At 34.7% G+C, this 26,984-nt stretch overlaps 1 protein-coding gene across 6 annotated transcripts in view; it reads right to left on the reverse strand.

Moving 5' to 3' along the window:
* The window catches only part of ZNF521 (zinc finger protein 521), a 293,245-nt gene that overhangs the window by 131,078 nt on the left and 135,183 nt on the right, over positions 1-26,984 (reverse strand). For 5 of the 6 annotated variants that reach the window (XM_016933478.4, XM_016933474.3, XM_054671695.2 and 2 more), the window contains one exon: positions 2,091-2,175. In XM_016933478.4, the coding sequence (XP_016788967.3) occupies positions 2,091-2,175 (85 nt within the window). The remainder of the gene's footprint in view (positions 1-2,090; positions 2,176-26,984) is intronic. The other variant, XM_016933475.3, reaches the window with a different exon arrangement.

Here is a 26,984-nt window from a genome sequence, read left to right on the forward strand (position 1 = left end):
ATGCTCAGGTCCCAAGAGGTAAGTGTCTTATTAATCCACTATAAGGTAGAAGGGAAAAAGCCTTGGGAAAGCACTAATGATGCAAGGAATATAAAATAAATACAAATAGGCATGAAATAAAGCAATTTAAAAAGAAGACAAAACAAACTGATTAATGTTTATAGGCAAAATGATACTAAAATTGGAAAATCAAAAAGTCCTGTTATGCTGAACATTCAACTGAAATTCTAAATGTGCAAAAGGGTATTAACATTGTGGTGAAAATATATTCAACATATTCATCTATGTACTGGGACAAATAATAAATCCAGAAACAAAAGTAAGTTTACATTGAATAGAACTAATGAGAAGCATGACCACAAAATTTCACTGAATTTCCCATAAACTGCAAACTTCTAAGAACTGCTTTCATTCAAGACTATCTAAAAGTGCAGCATAAGGTAGAATCATGAATGACTGCCACCAACACAGTCTACTCAAGAAATAAAAGAGACGGGAAATATTAACATTTATCATTTGGCAGGAATTCATTTTTTCTAAGCTGCTCCTCTCCTCTAAAAAGCTGTTTTAAAAGTTTATATAAGGTATTTTTTACAATCTCAAACAGAAGGGAATTGCAAGGAAACATTTGAATCTCTCCTACATTTTGCCATTATCTTCTAATCACTCACTAAAGCTGTCAACGCTATTGTCACATTGAAGGATATACTATTTAATATATGAGAAATCACGAATAATATTAATACTTAAATCTGGAAAATACAGAGATGAATTGATCAATATTTTAGCTGTTATGTATAAGTTCCATTTTGCACAAATAAGCTCTTAGTCATTTATAAGCAACAACCCCCCGAAAGACCTATCATTTGAAAACTATAAAGCACATCCTATTGAAAAATTATCAATCAATTTTCCAACATGCTTTTGAATTTATCTTCATTAATTTATATAAGAAAAATGGAGTTTTGTTATAGCTTTAATGATCAGAAATGACAGGGGAACAACCTTCCACTAAGCATTCTTAGAATATTTCTAATTAGTATACAATAAAACTTATTCCCCCCTGAAAACAAGTTCATAGTCTAAACTGTTGAATTTTCTTTCCTGTCTTACAGAGTTTCATAGTAGGAGAGTATGAGGTTAATTTGACTTTTTAAATATTATAATTATTTATGGTATTAAGAAATACCATGAAGTGAGTATGAAATAGAAAACTCATAGTATAAAAAACATAAATGAGTAACAAAAATAGCATAAAGTAATAGCAATTGTCATTGTAGTAGTAGAAAAATGATCTGCTTGATAAAGTTTAACTGGCTGGTAAAACGTTTAGTGTTATTACTAAATGCTTATCAAATTAAAAAACATAGGCAGTAATCCGTGAGGAATTAAGAAATAATGGGACAATATGAATAAGTTAAAAAAATATCCTTTTGGTTTTAGGCCATGTGATAAATGCAAAATCCTAAAAACAATGGCCTGGAGTAACTTCAGAAATCTTTCCCCAAACTACTTTTATAAAAATCTATGGAAAATTTGGTGAGGAATAAAAAATGATTACTGAATTCTTTACATGATCTTTACGATCATGATTATTTCCAGGCTGTTGAAACCATACATATAAAACTATTTTATGGCTATTTAAATTATTTATGTTTCCCTATCACAAAAACTCGCTACTTTAGATGTTGATACAAAGATGCTTAAGCAACACACAACAGTGCCATTACCGTAATAACTTCTGAAATTAAAACCTGTCTAAAACTCTACGGAAAGCTAACATCCAGTTCATTAACCATTCCTGTTAGTTTTCAATAATGCAAAAATGATTAGAAGTTTAATTTGTTAATCACCTGTGTTTTGACTGGCAGTAGATATATAATCCTCTGCAGAAGTCTAAACTAGCCCTTGCAGAAAATAAAATGTGCTAATACCTTATCAGGACTAATAACAGAAATTTTAAAAAAATCAATCATGCCGAGGAAGAACATTGATGGTTGAACAATTAATTCATCTTTAACTCTGTTTAATGGTGATATACACAAGCAGAAGAAACATCTATCTGTAATAAGGTTTAGAGTGTCACTCACCAATCATGTGATTTGCAACATGAACCTGAATATCCCATTCATTGTAGAAAACCATCTGACACTTGATGCATTGATAGGTCTTCTTCTGAGAAAACAAGTATAAACAGAGTTACTTAGACACATGGACTTTTAATTGTTTCTTTGTTTAAAAAACATTTTTCTGAGATGCTGGTCTTACCTATGTTGCTAAGAAACAAACTAAACTACAGGGCCCCTTGGCCCAAGTTCTACGAATTCCTTACTTAGACCTTATGGCTTGATCCCAACACTATATTTTCATTTGCAGACATTTAGAAGAAACAGAAGCACATAATTATGGCATAATATATTTTTAAAGATCCCTAAACTCAAAAACAGAAGGTTTTTAAAACCAGAAGTATTACAGAAATACAGTTTAAAAAAACATGAGTATTAAAAAAAAATCTACAGAGTCTCAGAAACCAATGTCTTTGAAGATCAGGCACAATTTCATTCTGACCAACATAACTGGGGTGTTGCTTCTAGATATCCATAAGTAATACGGCTAATAAGTTAAGATTCATGGATGCTAGCTAAAATATTTAGAGATATAATTTTTAGCTAAAGTCTATAATTTAAATGATGTTTTAGAAGTTGCTAAGCATTAGTATTTAAATATGTACCTCATCCTATAAAGAAATAATATCATAATGAACATTCTAACACTATTTTATCATTTTACACAACAGTCCTGTGAAGTAGAGCAAGATTTTTATTATAATTCTTATAGCATAAATGAAGAAACTGAGGTTCAGAGAAATAGAAAGATTTGCCTGATGTCATGGTGCCGTACAGCTGGGAAGAGAAATACTTTTGATTCTAAATGCTAGTAGGCTCTCTGATTTCTGAATCATAAAGCAGCCATTATAATTTTACATCTTTATTATTGAGTCCCAGTACCTATTAGATGAACTCAATAAATAGAGTATTAGCTGTGTTTTCCAGAACACATACTTACATAAATTCCTTTTTGATGAAACTTAATATTTGTAATTAAAAACCATGTTGGAAGACAAAATAAACCATTATGAAAATAATCCATTTTTAAAATTCCCAAACATGAGAAAAATACATTTGTAAAATCACATAAATGACATTTTCTTACAAGCGTTTTTTACAGAATTATCGTTTCATTTGAAATCATATAAAATTGTTTTACTAATGGTATTAATAAGGAAATACCAGCCTGTAAATTACAATCAATTTTAAGGAACTGAAGTTCTTTAGAACTTAACAAAATCAAAGTTAAGCACAAACATTTAGCATAATTCAAGATTTAAAATTATAAATGCCATTAATATAAATTTTTCCTAATTATTGTAATTTAACATAATATTTTCTTCTGCAACAGTGGCCAATATTCCTTGTAAACTACAGAAGTACAGGCATATTTCCATTGGAAGCTGTCTAAATCACCTGACGGTCTTTGTACATTAGGCATATTGCGAACTGAATGTGCTGAATCTAAACCTAACACGGACTTCAAACACCCTGACAATCACCAAGGAAGATTGACTACACTGAGCTGTTTACAAGATGCTTTTGATGGTGACATATAGAGCAACATGTGTTACGTAAATAACATCTATCCCTTTTTTAACAATATTTCCCTTTAGAACTAGTTAGAAAATATTTCTTACTCCCTGATGACCTACATTATATATTGTTTATTAGCATACTTCTAGCATTATTCCTGATATGTGACCTTGCTGAAAAACAAAGAAACATAAACTTAATGGCTAGTCTTTTCTCTTGTTAGCACAGTAAAACATACAATATGTCGAAAACTGTCTCCAAAAATGATGACTGATGAATATGTTGGCAGAATATACTACGGCTTTTTTCCCCCAGTCTAATAATAAAGAATAAAATCACTTGAAAAGCCAAAATAATAAAATGCCAGCACTTACTACTATCTTCAAAATGAACTGACACATATAAGTTTTCTTTTATCATTGAATGAAAATGCTTTTGCCACTACTGATAATTCAAACATTAATTCTCTCCACTCATAAAACAGTGTCTAAAATACTATGTTATATTTTTTATTAACAAAGCCATATTCTTATCTATAAGCTCCTAAATTTATGGCTAGATAAGAATTTACTGTGATCAAAAACAATGAACCGTGATTTTAAAATACTGAAGCTTGAACTCTACTTCACCATATTTTTCACATTTCCCAAATACAAAGCAATGATATGCAAATTGGGATGTGTTAAGGGTTTTCTTTTTAAAGCCATGATGTAAAATTCATTTTTACCCTCAATTTTTAAAACGTTGATGTTAAATGACCTTTAAAGCATCTCTCATTATAATTATAGATTCTTTGCAAAATATTTGAGAGATCCCTGCACACCTGTACACCATCTTTAAGTAAAGGGATTATAACCTCTGAACACTGTCAGCCTTGGGGAACTCATTCCCTTGGAGGTAAATTTATTCCACCTCTGTGTGGCTACAATTATGAGAGAATTCTTCCTAATTCTAGACCCAAATCTGTTTTTCTGCCACTTTCACCCATTGGCCCTAACTCTAAGCTCTGGTGCTACAAAGAAGAGGTTGAATCCATTGTCTAATATGACAATTACATTAGCCCCTTTTCAGACTGAACGTAGGGGCACAATGTAAGAAATACTTGGAATTACCTCCCTTCCTGGTTACCTATCTCCAGGTCAATGTTTTAAGAAATAGAACCCCAAATGAAGTGCCATACTCCAGGTATGATCTGACCCTTGCAGAGTACATGAGGATTGTCATCTCCCTTAGGACAATTACTTACATTTATATAAAAGACAACAAAAAAAGTCAAGTGAGATAATTTCTTTTAAAAGCAGATAAAAGTAGAAACAGAACTTCCATTGTTTGGGCCCCAGATTGGCCTTTATCAACGCTTAAGTTGTCAATTTACTTGAAATGCTAATTTAGTACATTTTTAAAAGAGACTTTTTTTTTCATTAGCCTTTTTAAATGTGCTACTTGGGAGTGGGATTGTCATTTCCTGATTGTTCTCTTTTGTTTTCTGATACTGATAGATGTAATTATCAAGGATACAACTTTTTCCTAGCACCTCATTATTTTTGATTGATTTTGAGAACAATTTAAATGTGCCTTTTTGACATTCTTGTTTTCAGTTACACTCTGGTTAAGGTACTCACAGACTTTTTTAAAAAGAACATCTCATAAATTAAAAAAAATGATTAGAGATGCTTAATAATATATAGTTTTAAAAAATTATTCTGATTAACCCTATTCCCCTCCATTCCATCCATTAGGACTCAGACTTCACATTTAGTCTTACCAAATTTTAAAAAGTAATTTAAAATAACAATTATTAAAACTTATACTTTGTAGAAATCAAACTGCTTTGATTTCTTTTACCAAAATACTGAATAGATTAAAAAAAATCATTGCATAGTAATCCTCAAAAACAGAAAAGAAAAAAAATTAAGTTGTTACCATGTGAGGTGACTATATATATATTTTTTTAATTAATTAATTTATTTATTTATTTTTTTTCTTTGACTATTACATCAATTTCTTTTTCGGAAAATTGGCAATGAAAGGGTCAGAAGCACCTTGCTTTTTTAAGGAGGAAGTGTAGGTCGTGCCTATTTGATGAGTGAAAGCTTTTCTTAATAGAAGAATGACAGCAGAAGGGATGACAAAATTAGATATTCACCATTTTGCAATGCCAAATAAAATGGTTCAGGATAATCATTAATGGATGCTGAAACTAGTAGAAGACAGGTTATTCTGAGATACTCAAATTTCATCCTTTGATCATTGCAAAGCAAAAGCTATATCTTTACATTTAGCTGATGGTAATTACTCTAACCAGACTATTTAGCTTAATATCACTAAGAATGGAAATAACGTGACATTGTGTACCTCTTAATGAGTTGCAATATGAAGTATACATCACCAATATAGTATCTTATCTAAAATGTGTACTTGAATCTAATTAAGTCTTTAGGCCTAACAATCCAGTTTTCAGTAAATACAGGCATAGGGGAACAAATATTACTATGAGAAAAAAATGCAAATCTAGAATATTCTTTCAGAGAAATGGCCTGTTGTCTTTGAAAAGAGGAACAACTATTACTATGAGGGGGAAAAAAAACCCTCAAATCCAGAATATTCTTCAAAAGAAATGGCCTATTGTCATGGGAAAAAAAAGTGAAGAGATGAAAGAGACTGAAAAAGACTTGAGTAAATGTAATGTGTGGATCCTGATTTGGGGGGAGGGGGTGGAAACAGCTATAAGAAGGCTTTTGAGGCAATTGAGAATAATTTAGATATCAATCTGACTATCAGCTGATTATTAGATGCTATCGGGATGTTATTGTTACTTTTTTAGATGTGATAATGGTATTGGGGTCATGTGGGTAAACATTCTTTTTGGTAGGAGATGCATACTGAGTATTTAGGGATGAAATATTTGCAATTTACTGTCAAAAGTTTCAAGAAAAAAACATATATAATCATATATAAGTAAATGGCTACATGTTAACCATCATAAAATCTAGGTGTATACATGAACATTTTCATAAAAACTGGAAAAAATGAATAGGATAATTCATAACATGTAGTTTTTAGAAGCTCAACCTAACCTGATTAACCCCATCTCCACTATTCACTTTAGACTCCTTCACTTGATATGCACCAAAAATAATTTGTGCTTAGTTGTTTTAAGTAGCTTTGCAAACATTTTGGTATTTGTTTGTGAAGTTTTTGTTTTTGTTTTTTACATAAATCTAATATATAAACTCTAAGAAGTCAGGAACCATAGCTCACATAATTTTATAAACTGTTTCATACTTTAGTCTATAAAGAACTTGTATGTAAAAAAAAAAAAATCCCTTGAAACAGTCCTGTTAAGAGTAGATAAAGGAGGAATTATTATCCTCATTTATAGATTAATTAAGTGACTTGGCTAAAGTCATACAGGTTTATACCAAGCCAGGATTCTACTGTCTTTCACACACTGGATTTTAACACAGTTTATATTCTGGTCATTTGCAGGTAAATTTACAATTACATTTTAGGTGCATTTCAAAAGGAGGTTTTCCATATAATTAAGTAGTGCTTTGGTCTTTGACAATGCCAGGAATGGTAGGAAAAGTAACTTATGAGAGCGAAGGAACTGTCGGTAGCCACGTTAGCCTTAGGCTCCCAGTCCCAGCCAGACTCTTGACTAAGATTCATAGGATAGAATTGGCTCTTAATTCCTTTAGTCTATTTCAAGATTTTCCCTTTGTCCTCAGTGTTCTGCAGTTTTCTTTTTTTTTTTTGGCCATGTTTCAAACTGTACCTTTACGTGTATTTGTCTTGCTCAATACAAAAATAATAATTTCAATTTGAGATCTCAATTATGTACTCAATTCTTAAAATTTTCAGTGATTAAAATCACTCAGTTATTAAGTCTATTTAAGACACTCTCCATTCACTTCTATCAGAATCCTTATTAGACACAGATTGGAGCCTCTCAGTCTATCCTCCATGTATTTTAACTGCCCTTTCATTCATATTTTAAGAATCTATTTGTCTTCTTATGTTCTAATCTAGATCATCTTCTCTGTACTCTTACAAAACACTGATTCTCTCTTCACAGCTGACCAGTCTAGAGTTTATCCTATCTAGCAAAGCTTTTATTTAAAATGACTATTTTTCATTTCCAACATTTCTAGTTTTAAACATTCAAGTGCTTTTGTTTTACTTCTGCTTGGATTTGCTTCATAATTTGTCACTCTTTTCAGTGGAAATCATATCTTCATTTATCTTTCTGAGCTTCTAAACATGCTTATTTCAAAGTCTTTGTCAGACTGTTCAAAATAATTAGTTTCTTCTTTTTTTTCTGCTTTACTAGTGTTTGATTCATTCACATACTTTGGAATCTTGGTTGAAAGCCCATTTGTAGTGATTTTTTTTTTCTATGTGCTCATTTCTCCCTTTCTAGTAGTTTCGCCATTGGTTCTACTAGGGCATCCCAGGCTACTGTACCAGAGCTGGGTCTCAGAGGGGCATTTGCTGCCTATCTGCTGTGCTGCAGGGATAGAGAGACATTGCAAGGTAAATCACAGAGGCAACACATGGGTAATTCAGTTTTATGTCACAAAACTGTGTCTTTCTTCCTACTCCTTCAATCCTCCAGGTAAAAATCCTAGTTCCTGGTAGTGGTCAACAGAATTACTTTTTCCCAGTCTCTTGCTGTGAACAAGAAATTTCCTCCCAGGCCCTGCTTCAAATAGTGGATCTGGATTTGTTCCATAGGGATTAAACCCTAATTACCACTTTCTATTGCTGGAAAATGTTCAGCAGACCCCTGGCTTTAGCCTTAATAACCATGTGGTTTTCTTATTTGGTTTCTGGATCTCAAAGATGAAGAACTGTTTTGGACTTGACTAAGTCCATTTGTTTTTCTATCTTTATATTTTATCAATCATTGCTATATGTTTGGAACATCAAAGCCAAAGTTACAGAGCCATTTTTCCAGGATGTCCCATAGCTCTCAGCTCCCTCTATTTCAAGGCTTTTAAGGAAGGACCAGTGTCAGATTTGGTCACAACCCTGAAATCAGGATATTGTACAATGATGCTATAAAGTATTCATTCCAAATATATCCAGCAGTCTTAGTAGGGGAGAATCTTTAGATTTTCTTTCTGTAATACTAACTTGCTGTATAGTTAGTTGTGTGACAAATCATTAAATGACCCTGAGTTTCCTTCTCTGCAAATGAAAAAATAATAAAACCTACATCTTAGAGTTGATATGAAAAGTGAGAATTATATAAAAATGCTTGGTACCATGCCTACCACGTAGCACACCTGCACTAAACAGTAATTTTTAATGCTTACTTATTTACTAAAGGTACTATTTACTGCCTGTATTACTCTTTATTTGACAGGTTATTATGGGGATGGAATAAAATATGATATAAACTGTCTGTTGTCAAAGGTGAGTAGTTTTCACCCTTTTAAGTGAACTTTGGAACCACATTAAAATTTCTTTCAACTCGAATCCACTAATTTAAATTTCATGACAATTAACAAGGGTTAAACAAATGTTTATTAAATATAGCTTTAAAAATTAGTTGGCCCTCCATATTTGTGGATTTTGCATCTGCAATCAACCTCTGGTTGAAAAATTTGAAAAAATAAAAAATACTACTACAATACCATAAGAATAATCAAATAAAAAACCAATACATTATGACAGCTATTTACATAGCGCTTATATTATATTCAGTATCACAAGTAATCTAGAGATCATTTAAAGTATATGAGAGCATGTACATGTTTTTATAAAGAACTTCAGCATCCGCAGGGCATCCCGGAACCAATCCCCCATGGATACCAAGAGACGACTAATAACACAAATAAAATCACAAGTTGGTGACAAGGTTGGGTGAATGGGAAGGGAGAAGCGGTTAAGAACGTGTAAAAAGGTTTAAGTTAGCTAGGAGGAAAAAGCTGTTTTCAAGGACTATAGCAATATACATTACCATCCCAAGAATGAATATATTAATCGCAAATGCAATATATATTTAAGAGCAGTAGCACCAGTATTTTGTTGGCAAGCAAATGGATACTACATGTGAGTGAAAGTAATAAGCCAGCAGCTTTCCACAAATGCTCAATAACTCAGACATTCTACTAATTTAGCCTAGTCATTTTCTAAGTAATTCTGAATTTGTATGAAAATAAGTCACTGAAGAAAGAAGAAAAAAATGGTTATTGAAATGTAATGAAAGCCACTAATGATGAAAAGCCCAAATAATTCATTGAAAAACAAATGTATCAATATTCTAATTTGTATTCTTGTGACAGTTAAAAGGATGCTATTGTCTTACAGTGGTGGTGAATGTCCTGATAAAAAATCCATGTAACACTTTACATCATGCCTGGCACATGGCAACACCTCAACAACCAAGAGATATTAACCGTGATCCCTAAACTCAAGGCATTACAATATGATTGGGGAAATAAAACACACAAACATTAAAGTGTTTTAAGTATTTTGCCTAAATGACATGGCAAAGCAGTTCAGAACCAAGTGCCTATTTTGGTGTATTGCAAAGAGAAGACAGAACATGTCAGAGAGTGACAGATTAATATGGTCTGGAAGAGTTAGAAAAAACTCTCTGGGAGAGATAGGATGTGATCTGAGGTCTAAAATGGGAATAATTTTCTTGAGTTTGAAACTGTTACAAGGCCTGGTGTGGTGGCTCATGCCTATAACTCCAGCATTTTGGGAGGCAGAGGTGAGAGGATCACTTGAATCCAGGAGTTCAAGACTAGTCTGGGCAAGGTAGCAAGACCCCATCTCCACAAAATATTAAAAAATTAGTCAGGTGTGGTGGTTTGTGCCTGTATTTCTAGCTACTTGGGAGACTGAGTCAGGAGAATCACTTGAGCTCAGGAGTTTGAGGCTGCAGTGAGCTGTGACCATGCCATTGCACTCCAGCCTGGGGGACAGACTGAGTGAGACCCCATCTACTACATGCCAGCCCAGTTGCTTACAGATGGTGGGAAATAGAAAGACAATTCAGAAGAGAGCCAGGGCTAAAGAAGATTGCTTCTGGCCAACTGACTAGACAAGAAAAGGAAGAGAAAAGAAAAAACCTATAGATGCTTGTTTTAAATGACTGAGTTGCAATTTTTATAGTACCAGGGAGAAAAAAATATTTATTTAAGTATATGAAGTATATTTATTGATACATCCAAAGCTCATGTTGAATTGTGATTCCCAATGCTGAAAGTGGCCCCTGGTGGGAGGTATTTGGGTCATGGAGGTGGATCTCTCAAAGCTTGGTTCTGTCTCTGCGACAGTGAGTGAGTTCTCACGAGATGTGGTCACTTAAAAGTGTGTGGCACCTCCCCGCCACTCTCTATTGCTCCCGTTCTTCCCATGGGAGATGCTTGCTCCTGCTTTCCCTCCTGCAAGAGTAAAAGCTCTGTGAGGCTTCCCAAGAAGTGGAGCAGGTGCTAGCACTGCAGAACTGTGAGCCAATTAAGCCACTTTTCTTTATAAATTACCCAGTCTCAAGTATTTCTTTATAGCAATGCAAGAATGATCTAATACATTTTTTACAAATAAAACCCTAAACTCCATGAAGATATAAATTTAAGCTACGACTACATTTATAACTGAGTAAAAAAGTTGAGTCATTTTTAAAATGTTTTATTGAATTCTCTTTAAATATTAGATAAAATAGTATTAAAATATTTTATTTTCAAAGGTATCCCCAATAGTCAAAAACCAGGAAATAACTGAGTGGAGTCTTCAGAAAAATCTGACAGGTATGCATTAAAAACAAAACTCAGTGTTAAAGATGGAGTCATTCCATGGATCATACCAAACATGTCTCATGGAAGGAATTTACTACCTTGAAGTTTAGGAATAAAGAGTCATTTTATTTCTAAGAATAATGTTTACTTTAAGTTTAAAATTAATAAAGAACAACAAATAATCTTTTTTAAGTTCAAAATTGTCTCCTAACAAATTTTCTTCAAAATTTGTCTTTCTACACACTTGAACTCATTGATGTCTCACATTAAACACTGAAAAAACTGTGCCCAAGTTTCCCATGGAGAGAGATGCTTTATTAGGCTTACTCTCCTCCTTCACATTTTGGAGTCTCTTCCAAGGGACCAACTCATGTCCCTCCCTACACAGTCCACTGAGACCTTCCAAATAAGGTATCTTCATCTAGATCATCTCATTTAATGTTATGGGTTCAGTTGCTGTTTATTTCTATACCATAAAAAATCTACCTGAATAAAATCTCCCATAGTGTTTTCCACAGAGTAGGCAGTCAATACATTTTGTTTACTGACTGTTGAAAGGACAATCTAATGAGTCATTCTAAATCCATCACCTTCATTCATAAGGTACTACCTAAGACTGGTCTATTTCTGCTTGCAAAACTGCCTACCACCTTACACAGCACCAGAAATCAGTGAATTGGAAGAGGATGAATAACAGACTAAATTGATGCCATAGTGAAGGTAAAAAAAAAAAAAAAAAAAAAAAAATTACCAGAGCATGTGCTAATTATTTTTGAGCTAGGAAAAGGAATTTGTCTCTTGCTACTCATGGCTATACTATTTTGTTAGTTCCTATTTGAAGACATTTATAATTCATAGTAAATTCTAGTTAACTTCTTACATTGACTGTTTTATAAATGTTCATATCATTCAAGAAAGGTAAGAAATTGAAGGTGGGAAAATATGGGTTTAAATAATCACTCTTTTAGAAACAAACCTGAGAAGGAAAAGAGAAGTCAAAATTTGGGCACAAAATTAGGGCCTATTTTCCTCATCAATTATTCTGATCATCTGATTGTTTTCATTAAAAAGTATTGAAACTTCTTTCTGTTTCACTGTTACCAAAATAAGGAGCTACGGCTGGTAGATATCAAGGATGGACAATTGGAGAGGTGAAGGAGTAGCGACAGTATGTAAGCACACTGCATCACCATTAAATCACATCACATGCCCAGAGAGACCCCATCCAGAAGAGTGGTAGTATAACTTATAATCCCACCATAAACTAGGAAAAAAATTATTAGGGAGAATAAAGTATTTTAGAATCCATTAAGAAATACTTTCCTAAGTATATGGTTTCTGTCCTAAAACAAATTAGATTGGTTCATTTTATGAGTACTTGGTATCATTTAATAAAAAGTCATCACAAATTTCAAAAGGATAAAACAGACAAATTTTTTATCTCATTTAAAAAATTCTCTTATAATTCGTTTACATGTTGTATCAGAATTATTTCAATAAAACTGATCCTAAACAGCTATAAGCTCTTTAAGGTTAGGTAGAAGGCTCTGTCTTATTCATTTTTTTTTAAATTTGTTTGTTTTTTGTTTTTTTGAGACAGAGTCTCGCTCCGTCACACAGGCTGGAGTGCAATGGCACGATCTCGGCTCACTGCAACCTCCACCTCCTGGGCTTAAACAAGTCTCCTGCCTCAGCCTCCCGAGTAGCTAAGACTACAGGCATGAGCTACCTCGCCCAGCTAATTTTTTTTTGTATTTTTAGTAGAGATGGGGTTTTGCTATGTTGGCCAGGCTGGTCTCGAACTCCTGGCCTCAAGTGATCCGCCCACTTTGGCCTCTCAAAGTGCTGGGATTACAGGTGTAAGCCAGAGCCACCGCGCCCGGCCCATTTTGTATCTACTGCAATACATAATTAGTTACACATAACAAATTAATATGTAAATGACTCATACCTGTTCACTGTGCAATAAAAATCTTTGCTTCCTTCTACTTCTCTTTAGATGAAGGCTCCTGTGGAGTCCTAGTCATTCTCTTTTGTTTATATCTCTAATGTATCCTTCCAGCTAGTCTTCTGTCAAAGAAATACTTCGTGTTCTGGTAGTTTTTGTGTCTTACCTACAAAATGTAGTTTGTCTTATACTAGATCATTTCATTTATCCATGTATGTGCCCAAATTACATTTGTCCTTTATAACTTTTATCTCCACTGAGATATTTTAATGCATGTCCCCCTTTCTCTTAGCAGTTCTTACTTTGTTTCTCTCTTTCTCCATATTCTTATTCTGGGTTTGCATTTTCTCATCCATCCATTCCACTTGAACAGCTTTCCTACTGAGGCATGTCAGACCACCCTTCTCTTCTCCTTCAAATCACTTCTAAAACCCACCTGCTTCAGAAAGCTTGCTAGCAATTACACCCACACAATGCTGTGGGTGCTGACTTTATTATTCCTGTTGTTTGTACTCTTAGTAAATTTTTTAGGACAGAGGTGTGTTTCTTTCACTTTACCTATTCTAGAACATGCTGTGCAATTACAATGTATACAAATGTGCAAGTGGTAGGGTTCTTTTAACCCCTTGATTTAACTAAAATTATCTAGATTTTTCAAAACCTTCCCCATTCATTATCCTGAAAATATCTTTTTGAAAACTAGGAAAAAAATGCCCCCATATTCTCTGCATTTCCAAAGGTAACAGCCAAGCTTATATAGGGTATTGTGGAGTTTTAGGATTGAAACGGACAAGTAAGTTCATCTATTTCAAATTTCCTCACAGACAATGAAACAGATCCAGAGAGATGGACTGACCTTGCCCATGACTTACAGCAAGTGACCAACCTAGCAAGCCTAGGACCCCAGACTGCCATGAACACATCCACATGTACATGGTGTGGCGACTCATTTACAAAAAGGAGCTGCTATTGCCATCTTGGCTATCTGTGATGCTTGCAACTCATCGGGGCTCCTCGGGGCACAGGACTCCAGGACCGACTCTCCAGCACCACCTCTCCATCGCCAGTTCTTGCTACTAACCGCTGCCTTCTTGGAGGGTTTTCATTTCCCAGTATACACTTTCAGCATAGAATGTGCATATTATATTCAAAGGTTTCCTGTCATTTAAGTAGTAATGTCTTAGTTTTCTCTTAAGCTCTCACACCCAGCACACTGCCTGACAGAGAGCATTTGTGAAAGGGTGCATGAACTACACAGAAGTGAACTGATGTGAGCTTTTTATATGTACACCTAAAAGTAAACGTTTTCAGAATATCATGATGGAGGGAACCAGATTGCTGTTATCAAACACACCTAGATTCTGCATCACACAACCAGGTATAACCTCTTAGTTCCCCTTCAGATTATCCCAGAAAGATTAAACTGCAGCACTGAAAAAGTTCTGCATAATCATTACTGATAATATATTGCATAAAGCTAGAAATTCTCCAAATAAAAAAAGTCTAAGAATATAATCTGGAAAAATAGGGGGCCCTTTCCCAACCAGGCTTCTGCTCCTTGAGAACATTCTACCACAGTATATAATATGAAAGGTGAGAAGTGTTAAGAAAAGGATAATATCAAATTTGACATCTTGCAAGGAAAGCACCGTGATTTTTTTTAAATTTTCTTTAGAAATCTAGGTGACAAATCAGTCATTCTTTTAAAAGACATGTTGCAATATCACTGTTGAATAGCCTTACTAGACATTTAAACATAGTCCTGCTTCTAATCCTGCCAGCTCTTCACAGTCTTAATATACATAGGAGTCACTATTTGAAGATATATTTGCTTTTTATAGGTTTAATTCCTTACTGAGAGAAACATGAAGCAACAACTATGTTTGCCTTTTGTGCCCAACGTCTATGAACAATGCTTGCCACACATTTGAAACTCAATTAATTGTTGAATAAATGAATGAATGAACTAGACTCAATCTAAGCAGCATTTTAAATTTTGTATAACAAAATAATATCAATCTAGACACAATTATGTTGCTAAAAGAATCTGTTTTCCATCAGAACTATCTTAATTCTCCAGTTTTAGTAAGTACAGATTTTAAGCTTAGGGGGTTCCTGCCAGTTTTTCAGCTACTTTACCTGGTCATTTAGTTTTCCTTCCCTCCCTCCCTTAAACCCACTTTTCTTTTTTTCCTTTTTTCTGTTCCTCCTCTTACTTTCTCTTTTTTGAAAAAAATGACCTTTATCAAACATGTGGTCACTGCTTATAATTATCAATTTCTAGATATTTATCAATAGCTTTTGCAATATTATTTTGTTATGCCAAATTTAAAACATTTAAAACCAACTTGTTACACTGTTTAGATTAATTTGAGTTTAGTTCATTCATTCATTTATTCCCAACACCCACCTCAGCCTCCTGAGTAGCTGAACTGCTGGCACATGCCACACACCACTGAACCCATTAAATTTCTTTAAATTTTCAGTAGAGACGAAGTCTTGCTACATTGCTTGGACTGTATCAACAGCTTTTAATACAGCTTATTTTTGCTTCCTACTGCCTAAGCCGAACTTAAATGTAAAATTTCGAAGATAATCCTTAGATCTATCTTAAAATGAATATGTTAACAGCAGACTTTGTCAAGTTAGATTTAACGATGCCACTCGACTTCTAAATCATGGCGTATCTTTGTGTTGAAATATCTCTCAATTGCTTACTTATTAGTAATTTTCAAAATATAAGTTTCTATTTTTTCTTTTTTTTTGAGACAGCATCTCACTCTGTCACCCAGGCTGGAGTGCAGTGGCGCAATCTTGGCTCACTGCAACCTCCATCTCCTAGGTTCAAGCGATTCTTCTGCCTCAGCCTCCTGAGTAGCTGGGACTACAGGCGCGCGCCACCACACCTGGCTAATTTTTGTATTTTTAGTAGAGACGGGGTTTCACCATATTGGCCAGGCTCATGATCTACCCACCTCGGCCTCCCAATGTGCTAGGATTACAGGCGTGAGCCATGGCGTCCGGCCAAGTTTCTATTCTTAAAATAAAGAGGTTATACATCTAAATTACAAATCGTGGCCAAAAAGAGAGACAATTTTTACTACGTTTTCCCCCCAGTATGTAAATACTGTGTATGTGATTCATACAGGGCATCGCCGGTGGATTTTAGGCAAGTAATAGCCCTTTCAAACTAACTGCTTCTCAAGCTACTCATTTGTTTCCTAGGATTAGAGGGTGGAAATCCTGATTTTGGTATTCACTTACTAAACCTTTCATGTCCAATTTTTACTTGACTTAAATGTTATTTCTCCAAGATGTTGTTAACTCCCTTGCAATCCAATAATACTATTGAGCATTTTTCCTTTCTTAACTGTGATTATATTTGTCACCTATATGCTCATTTATTTATATGCATTTCTACCTTTTATATGTATTGTTACCTGACACTATCTCTGACCTCAAATAAAGTAACATTTTATTTCTGTGGTCTTTACATTCTTTTGCTCCTTGATTTTCATTGCCTCTAAGTTTGATTTTAAGACTAAATTATGTTTTTTCCACTTCATCAACTTTGTGGAAATATGATTCCTCATTTAGATTCACTTTGACTAAATAAGCTATAGTTCTAGCATTAGATGAAATAATTCTACATTATAATAACAAATTGAAAAAATTATATAAATATATGTATACATAATACATACATTCATAATAGGGATATGTGTAGATTACATACTATATAAATGATTTATCACATATGACATTGGTAGTGTGCTTCATGTTTAGCAAGAATTTTCATAGACTATGCCATCTGCTTTTCATGATACCTTATAAAGAGGGTAAAGTATGTTGAATGCCCATTTTAGCAACGAGGAAACTGAAGCTTAGGAAGGACTGGCTGAGATCACATAGATGACCCTGTCAACTGTTACATGAACTCATTTTTTTTCCCTAAGGACAATCTTTCCTTCTACTATACTATGCTGCATATCCTTAAACTCCCCATGCCCACAGCAGCAATCTCCCTATAACAAAAAATTTACAGACTCAGTTAAAGGTTTGCTTATGTAATACAATGTTTAATTCAATAAAATAAATTATTTGCCTTGATATGGGGATTTTTATAGGACTTCGCCTGCCACTCAATCTCTTTATGACATGAAGTGCATACTATATCACATACTTACGAGGTGTCTAATGTTCTATTCATGTGTGGCTCTGAGAACCTGTACTATTATTTAGTTTTCAGAGAAATGCTTCCTTCTTTGTTTCATCTTCCAAATATTTTAATTACCAGGCTTCAATTATTTATAAGTGTATACAAAGAACCTATGGCATACAAGTAACTAACCTGAGACCCACGGAGGCTACCAAGCCAAAGCCCAGCCTCTGCCCCTCTCTCCAGCTCTCTGACCTTCTCTCCCACGACTCTGTCCTCTGCTCACTCTGCTCCAGGCATACTGTCTCCCTGTTCTCACATAAGCTTGCCAGACATACACAGAGGAGAAAGACATGTATCCAAATAACCATATTTGTATAAAGCTTCTCCTCTTTACAAACCTGATAGCTAATGCCTTGTGCATGGCAGGAATTAATAAATCTGTTATCACAAATTGAAGTACCAGATGAGGAATAAAAAAGTTCATGCTAAATGCTAATATTCCCCGAAGTGTGAGATATATACCCATTAAAGTGTAATACATGGATACTGCTCTAATAACAATAACAAAAGAAAAAAGATTAACTGAGATGCTAATATGTCTTTAATACCTCTACAACACTTAATAAACTTGTAGTAATGAACAGGTTTCAGGCTCAGAGCCTTTTGTGGGTTAGAATATATGGCTAGAAATTTTAGAATATCATTTTGTATTCATTCTTCTATTTATGGTGAATGATACTGATTATATACTTAGGGTTCTGAGTTTGGGGAGTTTGTTTTTATGTTAAAGATTAAATGCTAATAGAGCATTGATAACATAGGTAATGTATAAAGAGTTAACTGTTAAACACCTGTATACCTGGACTCCTGCACAGCTTCCTATGCAGCCCTCCCAGACAATCCGTTACTCTTTCTCTAAATTTGCATTTTCTATATTAATAATGACAATACATATTTTCACATGTTCACTGGACCTTCATGCTTCCTATTTGTGAAATTCTGTTCATGTCAATTTCCCATTTTCCTATATGGCAGTTTGCGTTTTTCTATCAGTTTCTGGCTGTTTCTTACATAGTTTTGGAAACTATTCATTTTTCTAGTTATGTGTTATAAATTTGTTTTATAAACCTGTAGCTTTTGTTTTCACTCCCTATATAATGTTTGGTAAACATAAATTATTTTTAACGTTGCTGAACATATTTATTTGTGATTTATATTGTGTAGGCTTGTTTACAAAATAATTCCCTTATAGAAGGTGATAAAAATATTCTTTTATTTTACTAAAAGGTTTATGGTTTTGCCTTTCACACATCTGTCTTTAAACCACTAATTTTTATACATGTCAGTAGAGATTCAATTTTATTTTATTCCATATAGATAATGAGTTGAATAGTTTATCCATTTCCCCACTAATGTGCAAAGGCAGTTCTATTCTACACTGAATTTTATACATGTAATATCTTTTTTGGAGAAATCTCTGTGTGGTTCTGTGGACTAATACTGCATAATCCTAATCACTGCAGATTTATTATAAATTGACTAGAAAATGGGACAAATATTTTCTCTGCCTATTCTTTTTCTTCAAGAATATCTTTGTCATGTGACTTTTCATTCTTCTATACATGTTTTGGAAACTGCTTATCAAGTTCCAAAAAATAAAAAAATATAAAAAATATTTTAATGGCCGGGCATGGTGGCTCACGCCTGTAATCCTAGCACTTTGGGAGGCCAAGGTGGGCAGATCACAAGGTCAGCAGTTCGAGACCAGCCTGGCCAACATAGTGAAACCCCGTCTCTACTAAAAATACAAAAATTAGCTGGGCATGGTGGCGCACACCTGTAGTCTCAGCTACTTGGGAGGCTGAGGCAGGAGAATCACTTGAACCCGGTAGGTGGACGTTGTGGTGAGCCAAGATCACGCCACTGCACTCCAGCCTGGGCAAAAGAGTGAGACTTAGTCTCAAAAAAAAAAAAAAAAAAAAAAAAAAAATATATATATATATATATGTATAGAAACATATATTTTAAAACCTGTTGAAATTTTCATTGGAATAGCACTAAATCTATAGATCAATTTAGAGATAATTGACAGACTTACAGTATTGAGTCTTCCTATAACTTCCACGAACAAGTTATAGTTGATCATTTATTCAAGTCTTTTAAAATATTTCAGTAATGTTTTATCATTTTTTCCATAAATGTCTTATATATTTTGTAAGATTGATTTCTAAGTACCTATTTTTTTCTCCCTATCATAAGTGGGATTATTTTAAAATGTGTATTTTCTGGGTTTTGCTAGTGAATACAAATCCAGTTGACTTAAATGTGTTGATTTGGTACCCAGCAACTTTGCTAAAGTTTTATTGTAATAATTTGTCTTTAGATTCTTTGGGTGTCGTTTTACATGCAAACATATTACCTGTATATGACATTATAATCTGTATATTTTCAATTTTTGTGCTACCTTTTTTCTAATACTCAAATTCATTTTGATTTTATCTTAGCTTACAGGCTACATCACCCAGCATGCCTTAATAGTAATTTTAATTATAAAATATTAGTTAAAATTTCCCTGCAAATTATATTGTAAGTATAATAATATAGTTACATTATAACATATATTATAATGATAATATTATAGTTACATTATAATTATATAAAATATATAATTATATTATAAAATAATGGTTATATGTAACTATTATTTATAATGCTTGCTTAACATAATATTTTAAACAGTTTTTATTAGGGTAAGGGAATTCCCACCTATTCTTAGTTTAGTGTTCTTTTTTGATCATGAAAATATGTTAAATACAGTTTTTCCATTGACTTTTGAGATAAAAATATAATTTATCTCTTTTAATCTGTTAATGTGGTAAATTAAATTAATTGATTTCCTGAAATTGAACCCACCTTGCATTCTTGTGATAAACCTATTTCAATCATAATGTATTCTCTTTTTTATACATGGATTTAGCTACTAATACTTTGTTCAAAATTTTAAAATGTAAAATCATGAATAAAGTTGGCCTACATTTCTCTTTTTCAGTATTTTTGTCTGGTTTTGATATCAGGATCATATCAGATTCATCAAATGAACAAAGGTATTTTCTCATTTTGTATTTTCTGGCACAGTTTTGAAATTACATGTATGTTTAGGGGGACTCATTTTGAAAGCCACCTGAGCCTAATATTTTCTTTGGAGGAAAGATTTTCAACAATTTATTAAACTCTTTAATGTTTATTGAATCATTATACTTCTCTTTTTTTCTTGAGCCACTTTTGGTAACATATTATTCTAAGATGGTTTCTATATACTGTAACTTAAATTCTCTACCATTAGCATAAAGTTACTCATAGTATTATTTTTTCTTCTTTTATCTTCATTTGGCATTTTTTTGTAAAATTTTAATTGGGAAATAACTTTACATATAGTAAACTGTAGTAATCTTAAGTATACTGCTTGGTGAAATTTCAGATATCACTCACCAGGGTAACCAACACATAGAGAAGATACGAAACACTTCCAGCATCCAGGTAACGCCTTGCTTTTCCTTCCCTGTTGACACGATCCCAGAAGTAACTACTCTGACTTTGATCATCACAGATTAGTTTTGTCCATTCTTAAACTTTACATGAATAAAGTCATTTTGCTCCTCATTCTCCCAAAAAAAGAATTATTGCATTCTTTTTATAGTTATTTTGATATGTGTAATGTTTCTCCTATTAGCTTTTTAACTTCTGCGAGTACAAAGTAAGGCTCCCCTTTTCATTATTAATATTATTTATCTCTGGTTCTTTTTACTGATTCATCTCACCAGAAGTCTGTAAACTCTGTCAGTCTTTTCAGAAAACTAACTTTTTACTTTGTTGGCCTCCTTGTTGTTCATTGTTTCTTTGTTTTCTATTTATGTTAAGTTGATATATTTCAGTGATAGTATGCTTTCCTTATTTTCTAAAGTATATTTTCTAACAACTGTCCCTCTAAGTGGTGCATTTAGTTATATCTCGAAACTTTTGAAATGTATTTATCCTTCAGTTTTCAGCATTTTTAATTTCTATTTTATGCCTTCTTTGTTCAATGTATGTTTTAAACTTTAAAATGTATGATTTTAAGATATCCTTTTCATTTATAAGTTACTTGTATTATAGTCAGAGAACTTGATTTGTGTGATCCTCAGGTTTTAAGTTTGTTGAGATAAGCTTTATGATAGGAAGCACGTGAAGGAGACCAGCTGAGATTTAATATAGTTTGGCCTGGAGAAAGGATGCAGGAGATGCAGATAGAAGAGAAATTACAAAAGAATAATCAATGGCTCCTGGGGAGTGACTGCCCTAACAGGTTAGGAGAACAGAAAACATATAGGAAACAGAAACAAAGTTTCAGGCAGGAATGACCAGGCGAAAGACGAAACACTAACCAAAATGAGAGAAAAATGAAATTATAGTTGGAGTTGATTAAAGGGCTAGCAGAAGCTTCAACTGGTAATGTGAAAAGGGAAGCTGAAAATTTAAGACTGGGAGTTAAACAGAAGTTGAGAATTGAAACTTCATATTTTGCTTATTTGTATGGGATAATAATGAGGTAATAGGAAATAGGAATTCCTATTTCAGAATAGAAAAGTAGGTTAAGAATAGAACCTTTAGAAACATGCACATTTAAAAGATAAAAAGGCATAAAAAGGTTTGTAAAAGTATAAATAAGGGGAACCAGCTATTCAGGCTTTTTAAAAGCTTTTGGCAAGATTCTTAAAATTAGGCTGCTAAATTTCTAGAAATACAAAGTATATGTACTAGAAAACTACACCTACATCATGTGGTAGGTAGAGCAACACCGTAATAAGAGATCCAGACATCCAGAATATAGCTTTCACTTTTCTTTCATCATTTAAAATCATCCTGACTAGATATTTACTAATCTCCATCTTGACAAAATCTCAGTCAAAAATGTGAAATGTTTCTCCTAGACAGAGTTCTATGATGACACAAGATGATTCCAAAGTCCTTTAGCCTATACCAAAAGGATAAATGTTATTATGTGCAATCAGCAATTTGAAATACAAAAACATTCCTATTTTTGAATTTCATAAGTTCTAAAAAGTCACTGTAACCATATAAAAAATATCAACAAAAGGTCTAGAACTGGAGGTAAGTACAGAAAATCTAGGAATGGTAGATGCAGCAAATTCAATAATGGGGGCAATGATCAATATCAGGTGATCACGGAATTGGGTAGAAAGCATGGATGCAAGGCACCTGCTCCCACATTCCAACCCATGGTACTGGTGCCAGGGCCGTTGACTCCCTGTTCTATTACTTTGTAGATGGCAAAAAAATATTGAATATAACAACAACAATACAGATTGGACTCGGCAGAGCAATTCACTGTCTTTCAAGAACATCTTGAACCTTATCAATTTATTTGGTCCTGTAAATTTTCTATTTAATTTTTTAAATACTGTCTCTTTAGAGGGAGTTTAACCCATTTAGTTTTTGCTCTTTGCATATTTAACTTAGCAAAACTTAGTATCAGCAATTTGAAATTTGAAAACTTTAAAATATTTTTTAATCAACCTGTTTTTTTCAGCCTCATAGGGAAATTCTGATGAACAGAACAATACAAAACAGAACTCCGGGACTTGAGTAGGTTCTGAATTGTCATCATGCACATTTCCATCTTCCATACAAAAACCATAAAAAATATTGATTCTAAGACACTTAAAACAGATCTTCATATTAAAGATGAACTTTGGATTGTTACAAACTTCAAACCTTCTACTGTATTTTAATATTTTTAGATCAAACCTAACTTTAAAATAGTTTTAGGCTAAATGACCTATACCCATATGTATTAGTAACTAGATGTAACTGAAAATAAAGTATACACCATTTTGTGTTACTCTGAAGGACTTACACTGTAATCATTTATTCAACTGACATTTACTGAGCCCTTATGATAAGTTGATGGGCATTCAGAGATGAGAAAGGAGAAGAACGAAATAGGGCTTTTTTCCTTGATACAGGGTCTCACTCTGTTGCCCAGGCTGGAGTACAACGATGCTATCACTGCTCACTGCAGCCTTGAGCTCCTGGGCTCATGCAATCCTCCCACTTCAGCCTCCTGAGTAGCTAGAACTACAGGTGTGCACCACCACACCTGATTAATTTTTCATTTCTGTAGAGACAGGATCTTGCTGTGTTGGCTAGGCTGGTCTCAAACTCCTGGCCTCAATGATCCTCCCACCTCAGCCTCCCAAAGTGCTGGGATTATAGGCATGAGGCATCATGCCCGGCCAAGTGAACAAATAATGACATTTTTAAAAGAAAATCCTAAAGGGGAGACCACCTTTGATAAGGTTTTCAGGAAGGCCAACCTGACAGACGAGAAAGAGCCAGCAGAACAGACAGGCTGTTTGGGAAGAGCAGCTCAGGTGATAAAGTGGGGAAGCAGCACATGTTCGGGACCTGGGCAGAGTTAAGAAGGAAGAGTTGCCAGAAGGAAGTGAGAATAGCCTGCCACAGCCAGAGAGCCCATGACTTTGTAAGCTGGTGAGGCGTTGGGGTTCATTTGAGAAAGTGGGAAGCCAAGAAAAAATTTTAAGTGGCTTCACTTAATTTACAGGTCTACGCTTCCAACTGCAGCATGAAGAATGGACTGGAAGTAGGCAGAAGATGAAGGAGAGGATCTGTTAGGAAGCTACTGCGGTATCCAGACGAGAAACAATTGCAGCCTAGACTAAAATTATGGCTTTGAAGGTATACAGAAGTGGATGAGATATTTGAAGATACTTATTGGAGGTGGAATCAACAGCATTCATTGATGGATTAAACATGGAGAATGAGAGAAAAGAGGAATGAGGAATGATTCACAGGTTTCTTGCTTGAGTAATTGGGTGTAGAGTGGTTCCCTTTACTAAAATGATGGAAGTCTGGAAGAGGAAAACGTTTCAGGAGAGAGAACCAGGAGTCTAGGGTATACATACGACACTTCAGACAAAGGTTTCGTGGATGAAAAATCTAGGTGGTCATTTGTCCTGCAAAAATAAGAAGATATTTTGGGAGGGCCACCAGGCACATTCAAGCTCCATGGCATGATACCCATGCAGTGAGGCCTTTGCCTAATATGGGCCTGGCACTGTCAGAGGTACCAAGAATATGAGACTGAGTAAGTTCTTGTCCCAGGAAATTAATCAGAGGAAAAGACAATGTAATAGATAATCACAAAGCAGTGTAACAATTTTCATGTGATATTTACTCCATATTATGTGCACAGGGCATTGAGGGGATAGGGAGATGCTTGGGATGGAGAGTCAGGCTCATAGACGGCCTTCTAGAATAGTTGATCTCCAAAGAAAGGATAAACTGGACAGCCTTCTGGAAGGTAGAAGACAGTCAAGAGGAGAGAGGTTATTTGGGGAGAAGAAACAGGACAGCCTCAGTAAGACACAGAGACAATATGTTATGTGTGGTTAATTAAAGTGCTTCCAATTATAGAACAAGGAGAGGGCAGGGAAAAGAAGGGGAAGCCGAAACCTGAAGGGTCCTGTATTTCACAATAAAAGGATTATTATATCATCCTATGGGGATGGAGGAGCAGAACACTTACAATGTTTCAAATAGGAAGGGACATGCTAGACAGATTTGTGTTTTAGATGGATGGTTCTGGCAGTGGTGTGGAGATGGATTTGAAAATGATGAGACTCAAGTCAGAAGGACCAAATGAAGCTGCTTCAGTTGCTCAGGAAAAGAAGATCAGAGATTGAACTTAAAACGTGGTAAGGGGATGGTGGGAGGAGTTGATTCAAGAAAAACAGTTGGCTGGGTGCAGTGACTCACGCCTGTAATCCCAGCACTTTGGGAGACCAAGGCAGGAGAATCACTTGAGCCCAGCATGGCCAACATAATGAGACCTAGAGCCTACTAAAAAAAAAAAAAAAAAAAAAATTAGCTGGACATGTGGTGCATACCTGTATAGTCTCAGATACTCAGGAGGCTGAGCCAGGAGGATTGCTCAGGAGGTTGAGGCTGCAGTGACCCATGATCCCACCACTGTACTCAAGCCTGGGCCACAGAGTGAAACCCCGTCTCAGAGAAAAAAACCCGTCTCTACTAAAAAGTACAAAAAAAAAAAAAAAAATTAGCCGGGAATGGTGGTTCATTCCTGTAATCCCAGCTACTCAGGAGGCTGAGGCAGGAGAATCGCTTGAACCTGAGAGGCAGAGGTTGTGGTGAGCCGAGATCACGCCATTGCACTCCAGCCTGGGCAACAAGAGCGACACTCCATCTCAAAAAAAAGAAAAGAAAAATAGCTGACCCTCAAAGAACACAGGTTTGAACTGCATGGGTCCACTTATATGTGTATTTTCTGCCTCTGCCACCCCCAAGACAGCAAGACCAAACCCTCCTCTTCTTCCTCTTCTGCAGCCTACCCAACTTGAAGACAATGAAGATGAAGGCCTCAATGATGCTCCACTTCCACTTAATGGACAGATTTTCTCTTCCTTATGACTTCCTACTAGTATTTTCTTTTCTCTGGTTTACTTTATTGTAAGAATACAGTGTGTAATACATATAACTAACAAAGTATGTGTTAACTGACTGTTTATGTTATTGATAAGTAGGCTATTAGTAGTTAAGTTTTGAGGGAGTCAAAGTTATATGCAGATTTTTGACCGAGTGAGGGGTCAGTGCCTCTATCTCCTGGAATGTTCAAGAGTCAACTGTACATATGAGCTGCAGTCAAGATGGCTTGATGACCAAATGATGCAGAGTAGAAAGGAAGTGACTGAGAAGATTGATGGACCTACAGGTGAAATAGAAAACATAAGAAAAAATGCAGGTTTAGAGAAAAGGTGCTGAGTTCAATTTGGGACCCACTGAGTTTGAAGTTCAAGGGAACATGTGAGTGGATACGTGTAGCAGGCAGCTGTTTATATGAGTCCGAAACTCAGAGCAAAGATGTGAGTTGGAGACATCATTGCTGTTTAAAATTAGCTCACGTCTGTAATCCCAACACTTTGGGAGGCTGAGGCAGGTGGATTGCTTGAGCCTAAGCTGGTCTTGAACTCCTCATGGCAAGCTCGTCTCTACCAAAAATACAAAAAATCAGCCAGGCATGGTGGCATGAGCCTGTAGTCTCAGCTACCCAGGAGGCTGAGGTAGGAAGATCACCTGAGCCTGGGAGGTTAAGGCTGCAGTGAGCCATGATTGGACCACTGCACTCCAGCCTGGATGATAGAGTGAGATCCTGTCTCAAATCAATAAATAATAAAATAAAATAAAATTAGCTTCATTGAGGTGTAATCCCCCAAAAATAATAAACCAATTTTAAATCTGCTGAGTACTGATAAATGCATGCAGTCACGTAACCACCACAGGCATCAAGATAAAGAGTGTTCCCACCAGCTCCCAAAGGTCCCCTCCTGTCCCTTGGATACACTATTTGGAGAGCGGTCAGTAAAAGGTGGTCGTTCAAG

The sequence above is a fragment of the Pan troglodytes genome, chromosome 17 (assembly GCF_028858775.2).
Source record: "Pan troglodytes isolate AG18354 chromosome 17, NHGRI_mPanTro3-v2.0_pri, whole genome shotgun sequence".
NCBI lineage: Eukaryota > Metazoa > Chordata > Mammalia > Primates > Hominidae > Pan > Pan troglodytes.